The sequence below is a fragment of the Thermobia domestica genome, chromosome 10 (genome assembly GCF_964235325.1).
Source record: "Thermobia domestica chromosome 10, izTheDome1.hap1.1, whole genome shotgun sequence".
NCBI lineage: Eukaryota > Metazoa > Arthropoda > Insecta > Zygentoma > Lepismatidae > Thermobia > Thermobia domestica.
The window spans coordinates 43,441,233-43,467,470 of record NC_137463.1 but is presented as its reverse complement, the minus strand read 5'-3'; the positions used below and the strand labels follow the sequence as shown (position 1 = coordinate 43,467,470).

The 26,238-nt window shown below is 32.1% G+C and overlaps 1 protein-coding gene and 1 long non-coding RNA gene across 7 annotated transcripts in view; one reads left to right on the top strand and one right to left on the bottom strand.

Moving 5' to 3' along the window:
• Positions 1-22,431, top strand: part of LOC145662468 (transmembrane protein 145-like) — an 82,395-nt gene extending 59,964 nt beyond the window's left edge. Inside the window, exons 10-11 of the mRNA XM_081728074.1 lie at positions 223-438; positions 21,034-22,431. Coding sequence (XP_081584200.1) covers positions 223-438; positions 21,034-21,270 — 453 coding nt within the window. The 3' untranslated portion in view covers positions 21,271-22,431. The remainder of the gene's footprint in view (positions 1-222; positions 439-21,033) is intronic.
• The window catches only part of LOC145662469 (uncharacterized), a 70,834-nt gene that overhangs the window by 20,496 nt on the left and 24,100 nt on the right, over positions 1-26,238 (bottom strand). For all 6 annotated transcript variants that reach the window (XR_014127055.1, XR_014127053.1, XR_014127052.1 and 3 more), the window contains one exon: positions 6,552-6,675. This is a non-coding gene — a long non-coding RNA (uncharacterized LOC145662469). The remainder of the gene's footprint in view (positions 1-6,551; positions 6,676-26,238) is intronic.

The following is a 26,238-nucleotide window of genomic DNA, read 5'->3' as shown; positions in this document are numbered from 1 at the left end:
ACAGTAAAATTTAACCGACAACCTAGAGTCTCGGGGCAAACAGCGAAAGAAAACAGAATGACTAAGCTGAAAATAAATAAATAAGTAAATAAATAAATAAATAAATAAATAAATAAATAAATAAATAAAAAGAAGAGTAAATTATAAATTATAGTCGAGTACCTTCGCTCAACTATGAAACGTTTACAGACTCCAAATTAGACTAAACTTCATATTTTGCAGTTTTTGACCCGTCCGTCAAGAGCAAACAAGAATTTTCCATATCACGTGCGAACAACGCAAATAGGAATAATGGAAGTCACAGGTGCTGCTGGAAATAATACCATGGAGCATTTTGGTCATCATCCATACGCACCCAGTGCTCCCAGCGCAGTTGGTGAATGGATGACGGATGTTCCAATACAACTCTTTACTGTTAGTCGAGCAGTGGTAGATTTGGTAAGTATTCATTTATTACTGTCGTCCATAACATTTTTAAGACTTCAAAGATCCTCACTTATTATGTCATTCTGACTATTTCTACATACTTAAATATTGAATGTACAGTAAATTCCTTGAAATTACGTCAATTAAGAACACGATCGCAAAACGTTAAACTAAATATTTCATTTAATGATTTTTTCCTCTTCTTTGTCGCTTGAAATGGTTTTAAGGTTCGAATTCAGTTCTATTTTGTATTTATTATTTCTTCATGTTCCTTATGCAAGGCCGCTCATCCTCCTCACGATTAATACTCACTCACAAACTCTGCTAACGTATCATCTTCAAAAGATATAGAGTAAAGCCCCAATTATCCATGGAATTGTGACAAGGAACTTCGAATAGAGAAAATCGAGGATAACCCGAAAAAAAGTCTAAAAATGTGATGCAAAATTTCAGCATAAAAACTGTACAATAAAAACTGTTTTATTGTACAAGAAAACATAAAACTTTTAAAATACGTATGTACAATACAGCAGAAATCTTTGCACTACGTCTAAATCATTAAAATAAAGAACAAGAAACAATACTGTACTATAATCAAAAAGTGTTCAGTTACGCCTTTTTAGTACTCATTTTATTTATTTGCATGTAGAGTGTCAGTCTGCAGCCAACTACTTATGAGAAATAATTGAGCGCGACTGCAGCAAGGTTTAAAAAAAAAAAAAAAAAAAAAAAAAATAGCGGCTCTCGCGGATAATTGAAGCTTTACTATATCTGTTTTTAAATTTATACTGGCTTTTTTCTATAATGAACTCTTTATTTATTTTATTTATTTATTTATTTATTTATTTTGTATGGTCTTGATTGAAACATGCTACTTATAATACTCAATTTTTGTTTCCAACTAGTTCAAAGTTTTCACTTCATTTATTTATTGTTTTTAATCTAAAAAATTCAATAACGCACTTTAAGTGATAAGTCCTCTTTCAGGAGTAGTAATTTCAGTTCTTAAATACTACCAACTTTGAGAATAGTGGTATAGTCAATAATGTGGCCAACTACCTATCAGACGGTCCGAGTTCGATCCCTGGATTTATGTTTTCCGTTGTATTCTCATTCCGCAGTGACGCAGTTCACCTTGTCTTTGTAAAGTGAATATCCGGGGGAAACTGGGTAAAAACGGTCGGAGTGTGCTACACGTTTCAAGGTCAAGAAAGTGAAGCCATACCTCAACACTACCCTCGAGCCAGTTCGCCTGTCTTTAATTAGAAAGAGCTCTCCCCACTGGTCTAGTGGCTAGCGTGTGTACATTTGGTGTACGTAGTCCCGTGTTTAAATTCCCCATGTGAAAGCACTAAAAATTTAATTAATCAGTTTATCTTCTTTAGCCTGAAGGCATAACCACAGAACGTAAAAATAAAAATTTCATTTCATTTTGCTTTTACTTTTACTAACTTAGTAGTTTCTAGTTACTAGAATAACAATAAAACTAAATAAATTTAGCTTTTATTTTCTAATACAAGTACTTTGTATTATCTAAGTTAATAGAAATAGTTATGTGTTACCTAGAGAGTAAAATTAAAATTAATATTTAACTTTCCACCTATTTATAAATAGGATTTACGTATATACAGGGTGTTACAAAAATGTCACAATATTTTAGAAACAGGTTCTTCACATCAAAATTAGAAAAAAGTTCATATGGACCTGTGCTCAAAAGGGGATAGTTTTGGAGTTATAGGGTGCCTAAAGCGTGAAACAAGTGAACTTTAAAAGTTCATAGCTCCACTACTGTGGGATCTATCGTAGTCGTGTCAAGACATCACTGAGGAACTGGTATGTCAATTATCCAAATATATCTTTAAGAATGCTCCAGTACATGAACACCAATTTTTAGAGATGTAGGTGGAAAGTAATCAGGTACTCCCAAACAGCCTCTCTAAAAATGATTGTCCAAGTGCCGGAGGTTCTGAAAGATGGATATTTGAATAGTTCACATACTAGTTTCTTGACTACGATCGGTCCTATAGTAGTGGAACTACGGACGTTTAATAAAGTTCATATTTTTACGTTTTCGGCACCCTATAACTACGAAACTATGCACTTCCAACCACAAGTCCAGATAAACCTTTTTTCTTATTTTGATGTGAGGAGTCTATTGTGACATATTTTTGTAACACCCTATATATATATAAAACCCTATCTATAATTCTTATAGATAAATATAGATATTGTATGTATACTATAATTAAAATATCTTTCTTTTTCATGTATATGTAAATCCCATTTGCGTTATATTGTAGTTCGAAAACAAAACTAGTCAGTTCTCATGCTGGAGAAATCATGTTCATATTTCTGAATGATATAAAATTTTATTCGATGATGAAATTGTTTTTTAAAAAAAACCGTAATGATCTTAAAATTTAGAAATTTATTTTATAGGCTATTACTCTTGAAGAAAGGCGTTCCATTAATACACAATCAGAGGATTAAACTTCCTTGAGTAATGTACTTTTCTTTATGAGCGTGCTGATCTAATAGATATTTTGCTTTCTTAATCAACAAGCACTAAATTAGAGTTCCCAACTTAATATAACTTCTTTTTCTTCCTCTTTCACGCTTCCTCTGATCCATTTTATTTCATATTCAAATTTTTCTTTATGAATAGTTTTTCAAGAAATAGCTTTTTACAAATTTAAAACTAACAATTCGTTTTATTCAAGAAGTCAAAAGTTAATTGCTCTTTCAAATGTTGTTGTCCGAAAGTTTTCTTATAAGAATTATTTTATAAATAGGAACTAGTAATGTTTAGGTTGTATAATTTAAATAGTATAATTTAAAATAACTAAATAGTGATCACTGTGAATTCACCAATAAATAGGTTCATATAGTGATTATGTTTGAATGATTTATTAAAATAATTTGGGACATTTTTTTTTATTTTTTGGAAAAATAAACTCTCCCGTAAACAAAACAAAACAAAACAAAACAAAAAATGTTTACTGGGAATCCAACCAGTATTCTTATACAGTTCACAGAGTTTGCGTCTGGTATTTTTTAATCTTATATGGTAATCTAATTAAATTGAAAAAAAAAAAATCTTGAAGTTCTTTTCTACAGCGAGTTCAGGGTGGTTATTTTCATATTAATGATGATGATAGTCTGGGTTTGCACAATAAACTTGAAGAAAAGGAGATTATCTTAAGAAGAGAAACGTCACTAGGTGTAATAAAAATACCTAAAAGGCATGTAACGGGAACAGAAACATTATTAAAGAACTAAGCAATAGTATCAAGCTTTCGAAACTGTCATCTTGATATATATATATATAGATAGATAGATAGATAGATATAGATATATAGATATAGTTAGATAGGTAGATATACGAGGGTGGATCATTTATCTTAAAACGCCCTTTTAACTTTTAAACTAGCAGGGCAAATTCAGTGAAATTTTGTAACATGCTTATATCAACAGGAACACATTGTTTGACACACACCGCAATACCACAACATTAACAGTGTTGCCAAATCAATATATACAGTAGACTCTTGAGTATCCGGCCTAATGTGATGGAAGGGCAGGCCGGATAACAGAAAAACCAGATAGACCGGAGTTCACTGTAGTACACTTAAAAAAAAATATTAAGCATACCCCAAGGACAATTTACGAATACAATACTGTACGTACCGTACAGTTATAATCAGGAACAGTGGCAAGCGTACTGTATTGAGGTCTGTTACACACTGACGAAACAATGAACAAGGAGCAGATCACTACTCTTTTCCTGTCCAACTTGTATTTTGCACACGGCACGTAGGAGGATCGTAGCAGACACCTTTTTCCAATGCCTTGGCAATGTTGCCAATGCAACGCCTTTCCTTCCTCATTTACCTAGATAATTACGATAAAAGAAAACTAGACCGTATAGTGCGGAGGCCGGATAGTCGCGAGCCGGATACTCGTAAGTCTACTGTAGTTATATTTTTTAAATGCACGCAGGCACGTAGCCAAGGGGGGGAGGTCCGGACCCTCCCTTCGAGACCAGAAATGAAAAAAAAATAAGGAAGGACAAAACGAAATGAAATGAGAAAAAGAAGAACCGTTTGATTACTCTTTCTTATGAGGAGATTTGAATTACTTGCAATATATGGTGGCGAGGTGAGTGGGATATCCTGGAAGAGTCAGGGAATTTGAAATTTCCGGAAGTTACGCAATTCTTAGAATTTTTGCTACTAGTCAGGGAGATTTCAAGCTTCTGAAAGCATAATGCCGGTTGTGTAACAGCGTGGACATTTTTAATCATAATTTTTCGTCATTGCATCCTTGCAGTATCAAACATATTATTTCAAAAACAATTTTCTACTACTCCTTTAACCTATCATTTGGAACAGACAGTAGTTGACGGAAAAATAAAAACGAAAATTTATGTGAAAAGAAAGTTCTGTTAACATTTGATTCAAAAGAGTAAGGAACGCAGAAATTGTAAAATATTTTACAAGACATTATTGAGTTTATACACTCATGTCCAAAATTATTGTCGCATGTCTATAAATATGTTGTTGTAGGAGTATAATTTGATAACGAATTCGCCTGGTATTTCTTATAATGATGTGCATAATCGGCAAAGACATGTACATGGCAAATTTTGTCAAAAGAGCAGTAAATAAGAACAATAAAACAAAAATAAAACTTTCTTGTCCATTTAGCAACATTTCGTTTTACCCCCTATAATTTTCGTATTTATAATTCTTTTCCTATGAAATGTACCACAAATAGGGTCTATACATTTCCCGATTATACAGATGGTATCAGTATTAAAAGTACCCTGCAAAATCATCAAATTATATTCTTACAAGAATACAGTCATAGGTATGCGACAATCGTTTTGGACATGAGTGTACTTTTTATAATAATGAATATGTACTTTTTATAATAGTTGAGATCGTAATGAAAGGAAAATTGTTGTTTGAATGAACAGAGGAAGAACGTAAATATTGTAAAATCATTTTCAATACTTTTTTTATTATTTTACTCGAGATTTCTTCGTAGTTTATTAAAATACTTACCAACATATCCTCATTTTAATGTCCTAACAAACCAATATATGTTGATAGTGAAGTAATTTAGGTTGATTGGGCCTTTAGTGTCTCATGTCAGATTATTAGACATTTCAAATTCAGATGTTACACGACAACTCACAATATCATTTACTGTTCAGTGTTATTAAATACAATCTAAGAACACTACAGTAGCACAAATATCTGTAAACATCCAAACTTTGAAGGCCTCTGCAACAGTAATAACAATAAATGAGACAGATGTGTCAATGTACATCGGAGGTATTTTAGTGTCGAATAGTATGACCGTGATATGATATATTTCTAACTAATAGAAACAAAGTTACAAGTTTATTTGCTTTAAAAAATTTTATTTCGAAAAAGTAAGTATCACATCTAATTCCACAGATGGTGTATAATAAACATAAAGATCGTAATGTTGTTTACAGCAATTTTATATCTCAACCCGTTCCGGAGATACGAAAAGTAGGGTAGAAATTGCTTTACTGTTTAAGATGACGTAGTTTTTTTTTTTTTTATTTTTATTTTTATTGTCGCCTTCGTATGCTTCTATAAGATTACAGCAATAGTTGTTGGTAGTTGTAATTACAAGTTCTCGCAATTATATAATTTTAAGCAGCATTGCAAACTTTAGTAATATTCATCACATCTCTGGAATGGATTGAGATATTAAATTGCTGTAAACGGTTATGATCTTTTCGTTTGTTATAAACCATCTACTGTACATGATTGGGTGTGATATTTATTGCAGCACTTGATCGAAATAAAACCCTTTGAAGAAAGTAAAATTTTCGATTTCTTGTAACTTAGTTCATACTTGTTAGAAATATCGTATGTACTTGAATCTAAGACGCACTCCCCCATTTCTAAACTTCAAAAGTTGTACCAATTTCTTGTATTCAATTCTAAGATGGATCCTGGATATTCAATGAAGCAACTCAGAATTTGACAGTACAAATTAAATCATACGAGCTTATTTGTTCAAACTAAACATTTAAATGTCAAGATTAAAAAGAGAAAAAGGTACTATCTTACAATCTTACTTACAGTGTGAACAGATGACATCCTGCTTAAGCACTTTCCGGGAAATGAGCGGCGGCACACAATTTAGTCAGCCCCATTGCCAGAGCGGTTTTAAATACAATTCCAAGACGCACATTCCGTTTTACACCTGAAATTTTGGCAGAAAAAGTGTCTTAGATTCGAGTATATACGTTATGTTATATATCATGTTCGTAGTACTAGAATTTAAGGTACGCTTGATGTACAGTGATACATCTGTAACACTGTTATTATTATTGTAGAAGACGATGTTTACAGATATTCGTGATATTTTAGTGTTCTTAGTTTGAAACACTGAAAAATGAATGTGTATTGTAAATTTTCGTGTAACATTTAGGTTTGAAATATGTAACGACCTAATGTAGAGCCAGTAAGGCAAAAACTTCGTTGGATTGGCAACACTGCTAGTCTTGTGGTATTGCATTATATGCCAAACAATGTCCCCTGTTGATATTTGCACATTGAAAATTTCATGGATTTTGACCTATTATTTTAAAAGTTACATATATATATATATATATATATATATAGTAGATGCAACAGAACCTATTTATATATCTTTTTGAACATTAAAACAATAAACAAAATGAAATTTTCCCCATAGATAGAAGAGTATTTGAAAATACTTTGCTACAAATTAGTGAAGCACTAACCGTCTGGACCAAAGAGTTGGGAACTCTAAATCATTGAGTTACTTTGTCTAGTGAGTTCTTAGAGAGTGGCACTTTGGCACAGATTGGATTTTGTATTATTATTATTATTACTACTACTACTACTACTACTACTACTACTACTACTACTACTACTACTACTACTAATAATAATAATAATAATAATAATAATAATAATAATAATAATAATAATAACACGTACATACATACACTATCTCATAAAAAGACAATAGATAATAGATACGAGCTAGAAGTTCATTTTTGTTCTTTTTTTCCCTCAAGTTTTCTCCGTTTTTCATATGTATTTTTTTCTGAAGACGATATTGTAATGATTGAAAGTTTGGAATGCATTTATGTATTAATATATGATATCCAGTATAGCAATTGATACTATTTGTCAGCTGAAAGAAGTTCTAAATAACATGGAGTTAGATTAATGACAACCTCCGAGTTAATAAGTGCCTTAGTTTGAAAACTATGGGATCTACCTTAGGTGGTTTAAGATATTGTAGAGAAATGTCTACGTAAATATCTGTTTGCGAACCATACCACACATACACAAACAAATGTTTTAGGAGACAGAAGAGGAACTGCTGGGAATCCCTCTGATATCCAGTCTTGTCTTTTAAAATGCGTTTCTGTATGTATACAGTACTCTTTGCATATAAAGACATTTAGATAGAGCGTACCTGAGTTTGTTTACACCATTTTGAACTTATTCCGGAGTTTTCTAACTTTAGCATTTCAGAAACTTATTTTCAGGAATTTCGATAACTTAAGAAACTCAAAAGAACGCTTTCTCGTGTGTTCATTAGTACTTATATAACAAATTATTGTTTTATAATAGGAAATAAGCAGTGCTGCTATTCAGCCAGTTCGCACCGGTTCGCTAGAACCGTTTGTCAAGATATTTCCAGTTCACATAACCATTTGTTATACCCAGCCATAACAGTAAATTTTACCCAGTTATACCCAGGAACAGTAAATTTTAGCTTAACTGTCTTTGTTTTTAGAAATTCTTACAGCTACAGAGTTAAACATCTGATCTCTCAGAACAAGGTATAAGCGTTTATTTCTTAATCTTAAATGCTCAGACATCAAGAATGAGAACTGGGATCATCACATATGTGTAGTGGTGGTGGTTATTTATATTTGAAACACACATATACCATTATCAACAATTGATCCATTGCCGAATTAAGGTCTTTCCAATACTTTTTGACAACTATCTATCTTGGATAATTCGTTTTCAAGATACTCGCAGTGCTACGTAATTTCGTGACACCATCTTGTATTAGGATGCTGTGTAGGTCCCTACTTGTCACCTGTGGTATCCAGTAATACAGTTGCTTTTTGTCTACCTTGTATAGTTTGTTTCCTAAGAGTTATATCTATCTACCTACCTATCCATCTACTATATCTATCTATCTATCTATCTATCTATCTATCTCTCTCTCTCTATATATATATATATATATATATATATATATATATATATATATATATATATATATATATATATCTGGGGGCGCGGTGGCTCAGTGGTAGAGCGTTCACCTCCGGTGCTTGGGGTCCCTGGTTCGATCCCAGCTCGCGCCGTGTGGACTTTGTGGTGGACAAACACCGTGCTCGTGGGTTTTCTCGGGGTTCTCCCGTTTCCTCCCACTTTCTTCATTCCACCATTTCACTCATTTCTCATTATCACCGTCTCCTTTAGCCTAACCGGCATAATCGTGGGACGTTAAATTTAAGATTTCATTTCATTTCCTATCTATCTATCTATCTATATATAATATATATATATATATATACAGTATATATAAAGAAAACCGATTGTTAAAAAAGTAGAATAACACCACTGGAAATAACACGACACTATTAGATCGAAGGTTTATCAGATTGAAATGGAGGAAAAATAGTAGAAAGAAAAAATTATTACAGAGAAGAGTGGAATATGAGCAGCACACATTGAACGAAAGAAATAAACTCCAAGGACATCAACTGTGATATTTTTCATGTTATAATTAAATGCAAATTAATGAAAATATATAGTTTGGCTCAGCAAATAATTACTTTGTATTTAACAAGAACATCAATCGAGAAGTGCGTCCTTTCAGGTGGATAAGCTTCCAAAATCGCGGAAAGACAGTTCCTCAATCGGCCGAATTTGGAAGCTATGGAATCTAGCTGGGGCAGTATAAAAAGTTATAATCAAACTGTTTTACGCTTTTGCTAAATGATACAATATAATACATATTTAATAAGAAAATAAACTCGCCCACACATTCGTTAAATGAATTATTTGAATACTGTTTCAAGACTCTCTGCCTTCTTCCTCAGTGTCGTAGAAAAGACTTGCTTCAAAATATTCACTTCTGACTTTCATCATCATCAAGTAATTTGCCATTATTGGAAGGTCACTTTCTACAACTAAGTTGCTTCCATGTACCACCGTCTCCAGTTAACTTTTTTCGTCTTCACGTACGATTTGTTTGTCTTAATCCCGTCTATCAACTGTAGCCTCTTTTGTTCCTCCCTCTGTTTCCTGCTACTATACCTCTAGCATATCCTTCGTGATACAGTTCCTTCTAAGGCAATGTTCCTACCAGTTTCTCTTCATCTTTTCAATTACATCCAAAATTGTTCTTTTCTCCCCTATTTTTTCTAACACTTCTTTATTCGGTTTCCGCTCGATCCAGCTAATTCTCTCCATTCTTCTCAACACCCACATTTCGAAATCTTCCTGTCGTTTTTCATCACTTTTGCATGATGTCCATGTATCTGCCCCATACAGTATAATATCAAACAATAAGTTAGAATTGTCGAAAGAGACGGGAAGGGAAAATGAATGGTCATGCGGAACATCATTGTCATTGTTTGATTTTTCTGTGTCAAAATAAAAACAAGGACAACCAACATAATAACTATGATTTGAGAATTTTGAAAGTGTAAGGTTCTACCTGGAAAGATGCTTCTAACAAGTCCATTGGTAGTATTGGTTTAGTAACTGTCTTAATTTACTGTACTGATTTTGTATCCACATAATAAAGGGTTTTTCAAAACTAACACAATTTTTTAGGAAAGCATTTATATTCGATGATACACTCAACAGATCGATCAGATGATAATATAACACCCCGATTTCCGGTGAGAGTTCATGTGTTCGGATCCTCGTTAAACTGTAGACTCATGCCTTGGTGCTGAAAGAAACTCTAAACTTCTAACTAACAAGGTTGATTTCTTCAAATTTTGCCGCAAATATTATTAAAAATTCATACGAATTTCCACTGTAATGTGAACTGCTCAAAAAACATTCTTAAAGCTATCCATTTTTATTCCTCTAAATTCTTATAGATCGTAAATAAAATAATTTTGAGCGTTGAATTTCCACCGTCAACTGTTAGCATTTTCAAGACTAAGGTAAGGAAAAGTATTTAGGCAGGGATAAGAAAATGTAAATTAAATGTTTATACTCAAAAATAAAATCTAATTTCTCCACAGAACACACATCTTAAATCTCTTCTTCCTTAATGGTTGATGGTGACGGTGCCAATGATATTATTCCAACTTCTGTCTAGAGTGCCCATGTCCAAATTGAATTTTGGTGCCCTCATTCGAATGACAGAAGCCTCGTTTGCCCGACTTTTTACCAACGATTAAGCTTTCTTGATCAGTTTCATTTTACAGAAGTTATGTTTTGAGTTTTTCAGGCTTTGTAAACAGTCTGATGTTTGGACGTCGTTCTGTTTGACATTCCAAGCATGTTATTTCATTCGGTTTCAAACAAATTACGAAAATATCACAATGCTGCGAGCGGTGATTATATTCAATGAGAAAAAGCGGAAAGGCTATTACTCACCGCAAAATATTTTGCGGTGAGTAATAGCCTTTCCGTTTTTCTCATTAAATTACGAAAAGTTTTCAGGAAGCATAATTTTACGACAGTATTATTGCCTTAAAGGAGATCGAGTAAAACGTAACACATTACAACGATGTTCCAACATCAGGTCTTTCAAAACATCTGAAAGTTTCAAAGCATGGACCCATATAGTAAAATCAATCAAGAAATCTTCGTCAAGAAATCATTCGTAGAAAGGCAGTCATACGAGGCGTTTTTTTGATTCGAACGACAACATTAGAATTAAATTTGTATATTGGCACTCTAGATAGAAATTGGAATAACGTCATTAAGACCTTCGCCACCAACCACTGCAGAAGACGATAATGAAGAAACATACAAGATATGTATTCTGTGGAACAACTAGATATTTCTATTTTTGAATTAAATATAAATATTTAATTTCCATGTTTATATCATGGTATTGATTCTTATGTGATCTTGAAAATGCTAACAGCTGTCAGCAAACATTCGGAATTCAATTATATTATTTCCTGAATGATTTTTAAGAATTTAGAGGAGCAAATGTATGAGTTTATTGATACCCAAGACTGCTCGAAACATTTATATCATTTGAAGTAAACAATTTGCGCTTTTATGTTGTTTCATACAGTACTATATTCAAAAATAAGATATAAAAAAGAAAACAAAAAAAATCACTATCATAACAATAATAATCTACAACTAAAAACCCAAAGTAAAATTAAGCTAAATTATAGTCTTCATAATTTTTAGTTTTTATTTATTTATTTATTTTAGCGACAAATAGTTGTATATTAAAATAGTTTTCAGGGTGACATTCTATATAATTTAATTTGTAAATCCTCCGAGCACTGTCAAGTATCTGAAAACCGTTTTATTGTCAAAGACAGTCGTGACACCTTCATGAAGTATTTGTAGTTAGTTCAGCGTCTCTCAAACATTCCTCAGTTGGGAACCACTTTTTTAAAGTCAATGTTCTACTGACCACTCAACTTTTAATATCTTCGAAAAGAAATTAACTTTTACAAATGCCATATACACCATTATACTTATATTTTAAAGATAGTATTAATGAAAGTTTCTGTAATTTTATGTTAGTAATAATAGAAGAAAATGCATGATAGATTCTTTTTATAATTGAGACTATTAAAAATATGTTACAGTATGTATACCTAGGCATAAGCTATTAGAATTTACAAGGACAATAGTCTGTACCTTACGATAACAAAGCTTGTAGCCAAACTTGTGTACCGTAAACTTGTTTAAACTTGTTTTATTTATTCTGTTAAAGATATGATAAGTGAGGAAGCCAGAAGCAATTGAATTGTATTTTTAATTTCTGCAAAATGAATAATAAGCATTAAGAAAATATAAAGTTTAAAAGTGTTATCGTTGATCGAGTTTGTAGGATGTGACGTACATGTAATCATACGTAAATGAGCTATTAATTATATTTTTAATGTACTTTTTGTGGATGCGTACACGTTTCTTCTACCTTCTAGTTTTCTCGTTACACACAGAATACTCACTAAAAGCAATGACGCAATGTTGCCAACTAACAAAAAGGAATAAAAATAGTTTAATTTATTAAAATAATTATTGTGATAAGTTTTGGTGGATACAAAAATAGTTTTAAACAAACTGAGACAGCAATATTTAATTGTATGTATGTGTGTGTTACATATATATATATATTGGTGTTTCGAACCCGGGACCTTATTGAGATTAGTTCGAAGGAAGAGTGATAATCTGTCAAAACGGATTATATTTTATTACCGAGTAACAAGAAATCATATAAAGATGAATATTTCACAAAACGAAAATAACCTTAGTGCTGATAACTTAGTGGAAAATGATAATATTATAACAACATCTGGGTCAACATCGAATGTGGCCGATCTCATAAGGCAATTAGAACAGCAAATGAATTCAATGACTCAACAGCTCAATGACAAAATGGAACAAACTATACAACAGCTAACACAGCAGCTAAATGACAAATTGGAACTAAATACACAACAGCTAACTGAACGGCTAAATGACAATATGGAACAGCCTACACAACAGTTACATGATAAATTGGAACTAGCTATGCAGCAGCTAAATAACAAGTTTAAACAAGTCTGGCCACAGCTAACTCAACGGCTAAATGACAATATGGAACAGACTACACAACAGTTACATGATAAATTGGAACTAGCTATGCAGCAGCTAAATAACAAGTTTAAACAAGTCTGGCCACAAGATTTGTTATCATAAGGTACCGGACTATTGTGCTTTTGCCCTTTAACTAAAGGTTATCGTTGCAAATTTATATACTCTTTACCTTATTAAATTGTATAATCTATTATTAACATGATCTCTCTCTATATATATCTGAGATTCTCAATTATCGTGTGTGATACACAATTCACTTGAATTCCATTTTTTCTTTGTAATACATTCGATCTAAGGGGACCATACGGGCAGACCCCGAGGACCACAGTTCGAGAAACGCTGTAGTAGTTTTGCTTGCCTTGCAATAATGTACTATTACCGACGTGCTTTGCCTGTCACATTATTAGTAGTGGAAGTTTTAACTTAACGTTTTTTTTTTTTTTTTTTTTTTTTTAATTGCATGGTGTAAGCCTGACACACAGCCACGAGAGTGCTTTTATATATTGATAGAAGAATCGTTTTCTGATACTTCTATTTTCTATTTTGATTAGAAATATTAGGTAAATATTGACACAATATCACTTACATTTAAACCCTATCATTCCAAAACTCGTTAACCTCACTTTTTCATTTTTCGCTTCAAATAAGGTCTGAAATGCTCCTTGTCTATGGCGACAAGCTTGAGCATCAAAACTCGTTAAATCCCTGTTGAAAATTACTTTAAAGTATTTACGTTACATTGCCTAAGCCCATTATATCCGTAATTCCCATCAAATTGTCGGCATCAATCCCTTTCTTTAGACATTTTCGTGACAACTAGCATCTAGAAATATCATTGTTAATTTTTCCTGTAGCATTATTTTTTTTTAAATAACATTGTCATATTTTGTTGTAAATTTCGTTTATTATTAATGTTTATTCAATTTTTCCAAGTTTTCATTTACGTCAGTTAGTTCGTCGTGTCTTATTTAACTAGCTTATGTATGGGCGTAGTGATACTAATGATCAAGTTTGTTACCCATGGGAATGCATATACATACAGGAAAATTCTTCTAAATTATGTGAATTTATATTATTTTAGTATTGTCGTATTCTAAATATTCCATTTCATTAATCGTGTTCGCACAGAAACTTTGATGATTATTAACAGGTTGACTGCCATGAGCATCATATGTGGTGCTCACCTTTTTTCTCTGTGGGGCCATGAGCACCATAGATGATACTTATCCAGATTCTTGAGTATCATATATGATACTCATTTTAACAAATTACTGTCAGAGGCCATGAGATACCCATATGGTGCTCGGCTTCTATTGGTACATTTTCGAGAAAAACAAAATATTGCGACAACAATGTGATATAACTATTCATAATCGACTCAAAGGTAAGCAGAAATTGTATTGACCTCGTGGGATCAGTACCCTCAAATCACCTTGGCAGTCAATCTGTTAAAAATAGGCGAATTATATTTATACTCTCGTATATGTTTACATTCCCATATGTTTTAATATAACGTTGCCATGAAGACGGTTGTGTAAACCTCTGATTTGCTGAACGTCTGGAGCTGAGCCTAAGTAGTCGATGATGACTTTAAATAGAAGTCAATCGTAGTAGATTTCTGTTCCGGTATACATTTTAAAATTTTGATGATTTTAACAGAAATAAGGTATATTAAGACACCTGAAGCAGGAGCGTCATTTAGGAAGGGCAGGAGGGGGCAATTGTTCCCCCCCCCGCCAAGAGTTTGAGAAATACATGTACTTTAATCGATTGTCTACTAATATACTAGTACAAAACGTGAGTCTTATGTCGGTGGTGCTATTCCCCCCCCCCCCAGCGAAGTCTGAAATGACGCCCCTGACTTGAAGTCGAATGAGTAAACTTCAAAAACAAGGATTAAACTGAAGTTGTGGAAGAAAATGATACAAAATAAAACAATTGGGAAAATATCTCAAGTGTAAAAGTAGTTATGAATTCCTGTGGACAGATAGGATTTCATGAGTGGCATAACTTGTATCATCTGATTGCTGATCAGTAAATCTTGGGCAGTTCCATAAGCTGAAATATCATTTTGTTGAAAGATTCTTCAAAATTAAGATAAAACTAAATATAATGTTTTGGAAGGCTTTAATAATGTAATTCAAATTACTTTTACTAGGCATAAGTTGAATTTTGTGAGCATAGAAAAGGCAACGAATATAATTCGGACTAGTTTTATTTTATTTAGTCCCTCCTTCCACAGTCTAAAATGGTTGTATTTCCAAGTATTGCACAAATATTTCACTACATATCTAAATTAATATCTTGACAGAATGAAAGAGTCTTGGCGAACAGAAATGTAATTTTGTTTTCTAATTCAATGATTTCAAATTTATAGTAATGACAAAATTCTTCGAACCAGTCTCGTTCCGTAATAACAATACTTATTATTGGACATATCTTCACAGTAAATAAAAATCAATGGAACAAATACAGTTTAATGGATACATTTATTTTTTTTTTTTTTTTTTATAATTGCAATTTGCTGATGTTTACAAAAATAATTTCCACAAATATTCAGCTTTAGGTGCATGCTTAGTTGCCCAGAAAAGATGGTTAGATTGTGGTTTGATAATATCTGTGTTTAATTATAAGTACTGAAATGCGAATTATAGAATATGAATAGTATAAGAAATTTCTATTTGTGTATGGGCCAATATTAAAGTAGTGATGTGTTATAACATGCGTAGAAAACATGCAAGATTAATTAACATGTTTTTGATTGGATATGTATATTAACATTGCATGTACAGAAAATAGCAATGTTTCGTAAAGTATGCGTGTAAACACCTAAGCCGACCTTGTATGAAAATATGAAATTTATTGTATTTAAAATTTAAGAATTACTTAAGTATCAAAAAATCAATTACAGTGAGAGTTATTAACAAAATTGAAAATTAATTCAGATCAGTTGTCACTAGGAAAAAAAAAACTCTTGCAAACTTTCTTTTTCTTTTAAAATGCCAATATGTAATTTGCTCTGAATAAAGAAAAAAATCAAATAAAATCTTTAAGTTTTACGTCCCACGCTTATGCCGGTTAGGCTAAAGGAGAATGATGAGAAATGAAGGAAATGGTGGAATGAAGAAAGTGGGAGGAAACAGGAGAATCCCGAGAAAACCCCCACACACACTGTGTTTGTTCACCACAAAGTTCACTTGACGAGAGCTGGGATTGAACCGAGGACCCCATGCACTAGAGGTGAACGCTCTTCCACTGAGCAACCGCGGCCCCCGTGAATAAAGATTAATCTAACTACTACACAATTTTATTTCCGTATTTAGCTAAATAATTTCCTGGCATTTCCTTAGAATTCTTCACTGTATTTTTAATTATGTGAAATTATTTTTTTAAACTAGTAACAGCAATATTGTTCTCATGTGTACAAAGACAAACGTGAAGCATATCTTCTGCATTATGACAGATTTATAATAAGTCAGATTCTTAGCTGCGAAACAATAATAAATATTAATTTTTATTATAAGTAGGTTTTTGTTTTTAGCATTTGTGGGGACATCTTCTCTAACAGCTGCTAAAATGGCGGCCCTATATTAAATGTCGTATTTTCATAACTTATTATACATTTACCATATTATTAACATAAACACATGTATTTAAGTAGAGTTACAGGCACACCTGATGTTCAATAAAACATTGATCACGTATTCAATCAGCATTTTAAGAGACGATCGTGCGGTCTACTTCCCTGTAATGAAAAGTACAAATTCTATAAAGTACTGTACGTGTTCGTTAACCATAAATTGTGTGTTATTTGCTAACTGATATGCATAATTTATCTCTGAATCATTCAATTTATGAAATGAAGTAAAATTAAGTATCCTTGAAGAATTCTATCCACAAAACGAAGTAAAATGAATTAAAGTTTTGATAAATTTGGTACATGTTGTCATTCCAAACCCCGTTATATTCAACACAACAACATTATTTTTGTCAGGATTCTGTAATTTAATCAGAATTTTAAAAAAAATGTTCCAAAAGTTATGTCATTATATAATTTAGTCCGGATGTAACCATGAGTCTATAAAACTTTCAATTTATCTTTATTTTGTACTCGTGTATCTGTAACATTTGCTGGAACGAATGTTGGAGTTGTAAACCTCATTCCTCATTTATAGCAACAGAATCTATAGAGTAGTAGCAAATACCACGAAAATAATATATTTAACAGAATCCCACACTGCCATATCTTATTTCCGTTGGGACAGATTTTCCGCTTAATACAGAACTTCAAAAAAGCAGGGCCAAACTCCCACTGTAATGATAAAATGTTCAATTCAATTCAATCATAATTCAAATTACTTAAGCATTTTCTATTTGTCACACTTGATTATTCTTTTTAGTTTATTTGTTTTGTTTTAGGAATCAATACATACGCCAAATAAGTTTTAAAATCTTATATTTAGAATGTGTAATTTAATTTTTTAAAAATTAACACTAATAACTGCATAGATTGAACTTTGCAGACATACTGAAAGTAAAAGATTATTAACAAACCAATTCCCAGAAATTTGGAGGAAAAAAGTACCAACCACTTTCATTTCACCTTCCATTCTACTTTTTAAAGCCAAAACCAGAATAACGCGAATTTAATTATAATTAATATTATGCATCTGCTCGAATTCTATAATAAGTTACTGTCATCTACAATATTTCTGTGTCCAATCTTTAAATAATAATAATCAGTGTTCAATTTACGAACTTCTACATTATTGAACGCTCAAAGTACTTTCTATTGTTGAGAATAATAATGACTTGTATGTTTGTATTTGACAGATTTCATTTAATACAAGTTTAACTGTATATGAAATTTATGACTAATTTTTCGACATATATTTCTGCTAAAAACAGATTCCATTATAAATAGAATTCATTGCAGTGTTCTCTGCCTTGAAAAGTACTTAACATTGTCTTCTAGTCTCAGCTTGTTCACATTAAATTCAAATCGACCAATATTAATATCCTGAAGCTATAGATGTAATAAATCTTTTACATTTGAAAGTATTCATTTACAAGGTGATTTCCTGTTTTTGTGGGAAAGCAATTGTATAAATATAAATTAAAGAAAGAAAAAAGAAAAAAAGTTACGTTTCGATGACAGTCTTTACTCAGTGGATAGAAAACAGAATATTGAGAAAACGTTCCGTTTCTTTGTAATAGCAAGTTTTATGTTTCTGCCTAGAGGTAGGAGAGTAGTCATGGTACTTCGGAATTCCACCAGCAAAGAGTAAGTTTTGAACATGGAAAGTAACCATTTTCTTGTTAAAAAAACAAAGAAGACTTTCTAAGTTTGCACCCGAGAGATACATGTACTTACTTGTTTATGATGACAATCTGTAAATCTCTTTTCTGGCTTTTGGAACTAATTTAAGTAAAAATTCCAAATCCAAGACTAAAACGAAAAATTTATATTAATATTCTTCAGATAATGTGATAATCTGCAGATAATGAACATCAGATAATGTGTCTGATAAATGCAATGATACATTATAAAAATGGAACGAATGTTATTGTTGTAACCATCAGAAAATGTGATAATCTTCAAATAATGTATATCACATAACGTGTGTGATAAAGGCAACGATACATTGCCGGAAATATAACAATGCTTATTAATGTGCCCTTCAGAAAATGTGATAATCTTCCGATAATGAACATCACAATATGCCCGATGAAGGCAATAATACATTGCCGAAACTGAAACACAACGTTGTTAATATTATCTTTAATTAATGTGATAATCTTCAGATAACCTTCATTAGATAATATGTCTGATGATGGCAACAATACATTGCCGAAATTGAAACACAAGGTTATTAATATTCCTTTCAGATAATGTGAATCTTTAGATAATGTATCCGATGAAGCCAGTGATACATTGTTGAAATTGGAACACAAGGTTATTAATATAATCTTCAGGTAATGTGATAATTTTCAGATAGTCTATATCAGACAATGTGTCTGATGAAGGCATGATACATCACCAAAATTGGAACACAAGGTTATTAATATATCCTTCAGATATGATTATCTACAGATAATGTGTGATGAAGACAATGAAACCTTGACGAAACTATAACATTAAATTATTAATATTATCTACAGATAATGTGATACTCTTTAGATAATGTACAGTCCAAAATGATTGTCGCATATCTATAACTGTCTTCTTGTAAGAATATAATTTGATAATGATTTTGCAGGGTACTTTTAATACTGATGCTATGTGTATAATCGGGAAATGTATATTTATGGTAAATTTCATAGGAAAAGAATTATAAATATGAAAATTAGAATGAGTAAAACCGAATATTGCTAAATGGACAAGAAAGTTTTATTTTCGTTTTATTGTTCTTATTTACTGCTCTTTTGACATGAAATTTTCCACATACATGTCTTTGCCGATTCTACACATACTAACATTACAAGAAATACCGGGCAAATTCTCATCAACTTATATTCCTACAACAACATATTTATAGACATGCGACAATAATTTTGGATATGAGTGTACATCAGATAATGAGTCTTTCGAAGGTAAAGATACATTACCGAAACTGTTACACAAAGTCAGTAATATAAGCTTTTTTACTTTGATCAGATACTGGTTATTTATTAAAGTAAATCATCTGTAGACTTTGTTTATCCAAGGTTTGTTTTCGTTCTTGGAAAATATGAAAATAATAATTTAAAATAGTGGCCTAGTTGTGCAACAACGAATCGATTTATTGAATATGTATGCCTCTAATGTAAAATTGGGCACGGTGGCTTAGTAGCAAAGCGCGTACCTCTGATGTGTGAAGTCCTCGGTTCGATTTCCAGTCTTGTAAAGTTAGTGGTGGGCAGCCTCGTGTCCGTTCTATTCCTTCCCACATTCTGATTCCGTCAATTATTTCATAATTGTTTACTTTTGATGATCACCCGTTTCCTTCAGTGTAAAAAGCATAAATATGGAACGTTGCATTTAAAAACCCATTTAATTGTTACTATTGTAGCATTCTGTAGACAATCATCTTTGTTATCTTGTTATCAATAATAATAATAATCGAAAAATACTTTCACTTCATGTTTAAAGTTTTTTTTTTTTTTTTTGTTTGTTTTTTTTTTAAATTATCCTTTTATGTTGAAAATCTTTCCGAAACATTTTCGGCTCTTACTTTAGGTAGTAAAATTGGTAAAAAATTTTGTATACTGTAATGTGACAGTCAAGAATAAGCAACTGACGTGTACCGTTTATCATTACATTACATTGCTTACTTTATTTCATTATCCTTATTCTATTCCAAAACGGTTTTTCGATGGATGCTACCATCATTTTCAACCGGTGAATTTTCGAGCTTGTATTATTCACATCCTTATTTTACCTGTTGGTCTCTTTTCTGACGAGCTAAACAAAAGGAGTGTAAATTAATACTAAACACACCTATTGTGTAAACAAATATTTTTATTTTGCTGATGATAATAATAGGGATCTGAATTACTACTAATTCACAGTATCTAATATTTAGCGAACAAATCTAATGATTTACTTGATTGGTATAATTAAAGTGAAAAGACAAATAGACAAAAATAAGGGTGAACAGTATAACCCACGAAGATTCACCAATTGAAAATGATGGTAGTATACATCGAAACCATCTCAAAATAAATTAAGAGTAACCGCACTTGTTTCATATTTTATATATTGTTTTTTATATTTCAGGCTGTAGGTAACGGTACATATCCGAAGCTTCATACAGAAGAAGATGATGATGATGACCAAAAATGTGTTTCGCATAATCACTTACACCCTTCACAGACAACTGAATTTGACGTATGTCAACCGAACCAACAACCTTTGCAGCAACAACAACAACAACAACAGCAGCAGCAACAGACACAGCAAGAGCAATCACTTCCACTTCCTAATTTAGGAAATACTGTACATGAACCTGATTAAACCTTGAGCAATATAGGTTTTCGTTTTAACTTTTCCGAAGAACAAATGTATCTATCAAAGGCTGTGAATAATGAGATATATTTCAAAGTTGAGTGGAGTTGCTATGAATCTTGGTATGTTCAAGGAAGCAGAAGTGAGCAGTTAGAAGTTGATATTGTTTGCAGAGAATGGAAACACTGCTGATACTAATTTCATTGTATTCAGAATGGGTCAATGAATTAAAGAATTAAAAGCTAATAATTAAATCAATAAATACTTTTAAACAGTCTTAGTTTTGTGCTCGAAGTCAAGTTCTGTTAAAGTAGCTACGGTGCTCCTTCGAGGTCAAGTGGCTGAAAACTAACGCTTTATGAATTCGTGGTCCCAGTTGTATCCACGGTGAGGGTTCTTGCATCCGATACAAACCAAAGCAGTGTTTTGGATACCACTTTGGACAATAGGACCCGCCTCATATAGCTTTAGTGCTGAAAAGAGATGTTAATCAATCAAGTGGATCTGTTAAGTCAGTAGAGCAAGTGTTTGTGTGTGTGTGTGTGTGTGTGTGTGTGGTGTTTGGAATTTGGGGCGCTGAAGTGAACGCATAGATTTACAGTCAGGATTAGGTATACCATGTATTTAAGAACCTATGGCTTCATTATGGTTGTTCATTACATTTTATATCGTAGCTTGACGCTTTTTTAATATTGAACTCTGTGATACAATAGCACCGCAAGATCAGAGCTCACTAGCCGTGTTAGGCCTTTGTGACTTGGGAGTGATATGTGGTCAGCACATTTTCTTCATCTTTCCATTAATCCTAGTTTTTCTGCCCAAAATTCGATACTTCTTTCATTCAATTACCCTCATAACGCTGGAGAAACATTATGTTGCTAATACAATTTGAAGAATCTCAATTTGAAGAATCAGAGGGTTCGATCACTAATCAGATCTAAATCGCTTAAAGTGCTTGAATTCGGTGATCTGATGGGAGAACCGGTAAGAGCGGTTAAACCATTGAATTGGATCTAAACATAATGATTGATTATCTTGAAAGTATGCTTTGCAGACTCCTCATTATTCAGAAATAATTTGGGTGGTTTGGAGATTAGCGTTCCTTCCATTGCCGAGGCTATATGAGACTTAGACCAATACCTTAATGTTCCCGGAATCCGAACTACACCAGCTTCCACTGGAAATCAAACCCGGGTCTCCCACACTGAAAGCGTATATGTCAACCACATAGGCTAATCACGAAGGAGCTCTATTCAGAAATAAGTTATTTAAACCTGTCTTTGAATTATAGAGCTCTTGGATCCCTGCCTTGATAATATTGGTAGTAAAGAAGTTCCTATTCTGTCTACTGGCGCAGAGTAGGATCGATCCACGAACACTTTCCAACATTTTCCTTTTAATGAAAGTTTCCACGAAAGCAAATAGTATTCTCTGTTCCATGGTTGTTTATAATAAGCAATGTGACAGGACGACAATATTCGATTTTAGCCAGCTTGAACCAAATAAAATGAAAATATCCGTTCCAAAGTAATTTTATTCATTGACTCAGTTTGTATATTATGTTTGATCAGTATTACGGTGCTCCGACAAGTGTTGTACCTTAATAGTGATTCAAGCATTTAAGTAATAATAATTATATAATAAGTAATTGAACTTTTTTTTTCTTAAAAAAAAGTGATTTATGACTGTGTTATATGTGAAGAGATGATGTATCTATTTTTATAAATTGAAATTGTTGGTTTATATTTTTAAAGGAATGCGTTAGCAAATACAATTTAGATACTATGTACAGAAACAGAATCAAATAAACTCAAACTAATTTTAGTATAAAGTGCTAATTTGCAGACTTATTTACCTTTTTTTCTAAGTTATATATATAAAATTCAAATGCACAGTAGAAATATGAATTAATTGTATAACAACTACAACAAATTTTATATAACAACAATGATAAATTTTACGTAACGACAAATAATTTTAAAAAATCATAAATTTTCACTAAAAGAATATTTACTTTAAAATTATAGTTTTGACAATTTTAAGAAAATAGTGGGAATTAAGACGCATTATATTCTTTTAAAATGCCTTCTCTTCTGCTAAAAGAAGTTATTTTTAAAATTTGGCTTGTAGACGAGACGAGACAGAATTTTAATGATGAGATTCGAGACAAGGTAAAGCTTTTGCAATAGAAACAGGTACATTTTTCGAGACGAGGCATCACTTTTACACTCATTTTCGAAAATAGACTGCCCCAATTCTTGTTTCGTGCGCATCCCTGTTGTTGTAATATTTGTAATATCGATGGCCAAGAGAGTAGCTAAAATTATAAATGAAGGATGTGAAACTCTTACAAAAAATATAACTCAACTGAATTCATAGAATGATGCATTTAGTAAATTTTACACGTACATTTTAAGTTTAATATATTTCAAAGATGCTTAAAATTCTTATTTTATTCGCATTCTATTTTATACTTTTTAGTTAAAGCTTATATGATTAAGAATGTTGACTTGTCAGCCGCATGAGGGATACTAAAACTGAACTAGTAGCGACATCTTGTGTTGGGGGTAAGGACTATTTACATAGTCATCATTCTGACCAACAAATTCTGGGTTTGTGATTGCATTTAGTTCCCAATAGTTTAACTTCGATTAAATTAATATAAAGAGTTATGGTGGGAGTTGGAATGGAATATTGCACTCTGCCAGCGTAAGTGATTCAACTCTGCTGTTCTTCGTCTTAAGAAAAGTTAACATCTTGATCATATATCTATATATCTATTTTAAATCAAGAAATTTAAAGCGGAAAGCACGGCATCCTTGTTTAATCCTCGAAATGTCAAAATTGTATCAAATTGGTCCGGACACTCAAGAAAAGTTACTTTTGTATATTAACTAATATACAGGTTGGGCCATAGGTCAGTTCACAAAAATGCATTTGAAATTAATTACGAATTATTGCAAAACTACGAAAGAATTGCATGGGCCGCATGTCACTTAACAAAAATGTATTTGAAATGAATTATTTATCAACTACAAAACTGTGGAATTATTAAAGTTGTATCATGGGCCATAAGTCATTTGACAAAGAAATATTTGAATATTTATCAACTAAGAAACTATGAAATTATTAAAGCTACATTTAAACTTCCTTTTAAATAAGATATGCAAAAATAAGTATTTATCATAATAAAATATGTATACAAACACCTGAATTTCTATGGACTTGGAAGCTTGACACTCCCACTTGAACTTCTGCGTAAGCTGCTAAAGCAACAGAAGGGACATTCCGGCTTCAATACATCCCAGAATAAGGAATTTTATACTACAAATGTATTCAAAACTGACCACGACGTCACATTTAATGAATACTAATGTAAAAAATGTACTGATATTAAACCCCCTTCACACTGACGTCCAAATTATTAATGATAATTTTTAAAAAAACTCGCAACAGTTTTGTTTTACAATAAACAGAATGTTGATACATACGTTGTAGACCATATTGTATCAAGACGCTGGCTCTTTTACAGACCGTACAATTCTTTAATATATCTTATCAGTAGCATTACCAACGTATACCGGAAAAAAACAGAAATCTCAGATCGGGAAACATAAAGCAAACAACTCTCTGGTTCGTCTATGAATCATAGAGGAAAGTGGTTTGAAATTAAATCGTACGCTGGACCGTGTTAAACAAAGAGAAAGTCATATCACTGTGATGGGTTTCGACGCACGAGCGTCAATCCCACTGGGGACATGTCCCTCCACCAATATTTGTAAAACTGCTTTCGTCCCCCCTTCCCTCCCAATATTTCAAGCATCTTAAGTCAACTATGACCTAAAAGTGGAACAACCATGTTAGACAAAGTGGATATTTAAAAAGTAGCATAAAAGTTTGTTTCCAATTGTGAAAATAAAAAGCAGGCAGTTTTTGGCCCTATGAAGGTGCAATAAACTTTAAAGTAACAAACTGTTTTCGTTTAGATAGCGAAGAGCAAAGAGAATTTAGTTTACCTTTAAAAAAATTGAAAATTGAACTTTAAAAAAAATTAACTATACATTGTTGAGCCTCATTTACATTAGTTATAGGCTTGTAAGCCTAAAACCTGTTTACAAAACTTTATTGTTTCTGAATATTCACTTCATATTACCTTTAATCATTATTTTGTATTTGACATATCATTTGAGTTTAACTAAAATTGTAAAACAGGGATTAATTTTACTGCTTGAATAAACACAAATTGTAAAGTGTATTGTGTGTCAGACCCGCAACCAGCCACAGAGGTTTGGGGGGGTCATGAATATGTTAGGGGGGGTAAGTCATTATACATTCTCTTGCCAATAGCTGAATTGTGCTTTTTGTATTAATAATAGTATTTTGTGTTAAGGTCTGGAGGGGTAACGAAAAGTTTAGGGGGCCAGGCCCCCCTGGTCCCCCTCTGGTTGCGGGCCTGTTCTGTGTGTGTGCGCGCGTGTGTGTGTGTGTATTTTTTTAGTACTACATTTTCCAAAAAGAACTAGACTATCAAAGGTAAAAATAAAACACAAAAATTCCATAAAACAAAAATAAAACAAAGGTTTTGTTTGCTTTTTAAAGTCAAAAATGTTTTAAAATGTAATGTACGAAGACTATTTATTTTTAGTTCCCTGGGGGAGGACCCCTTGCATTCATGGGGTATTCCATATACCCCAGTACCCCCAAAGTTATGTGGTGCTGACGCCAATGTTTTGGCATAAAATATCTCAAGTGCGAGAAATTTACAATTTTGATATAAAAAGAGCAATTTCAGCTATAGAAAAAATCTAGATTTAACAGAAGATTGCATTGTATTGTTCAAATACACATTGACCTCTAGACATATATATATATATATCTATAACTGCGCGTCGATATAGACTAGATTCAGAATTTAAGTATATCTTTGAAACTTGTTCCAGTTTCTTTTCTTATATAATAAATAGGAACTGTATATTT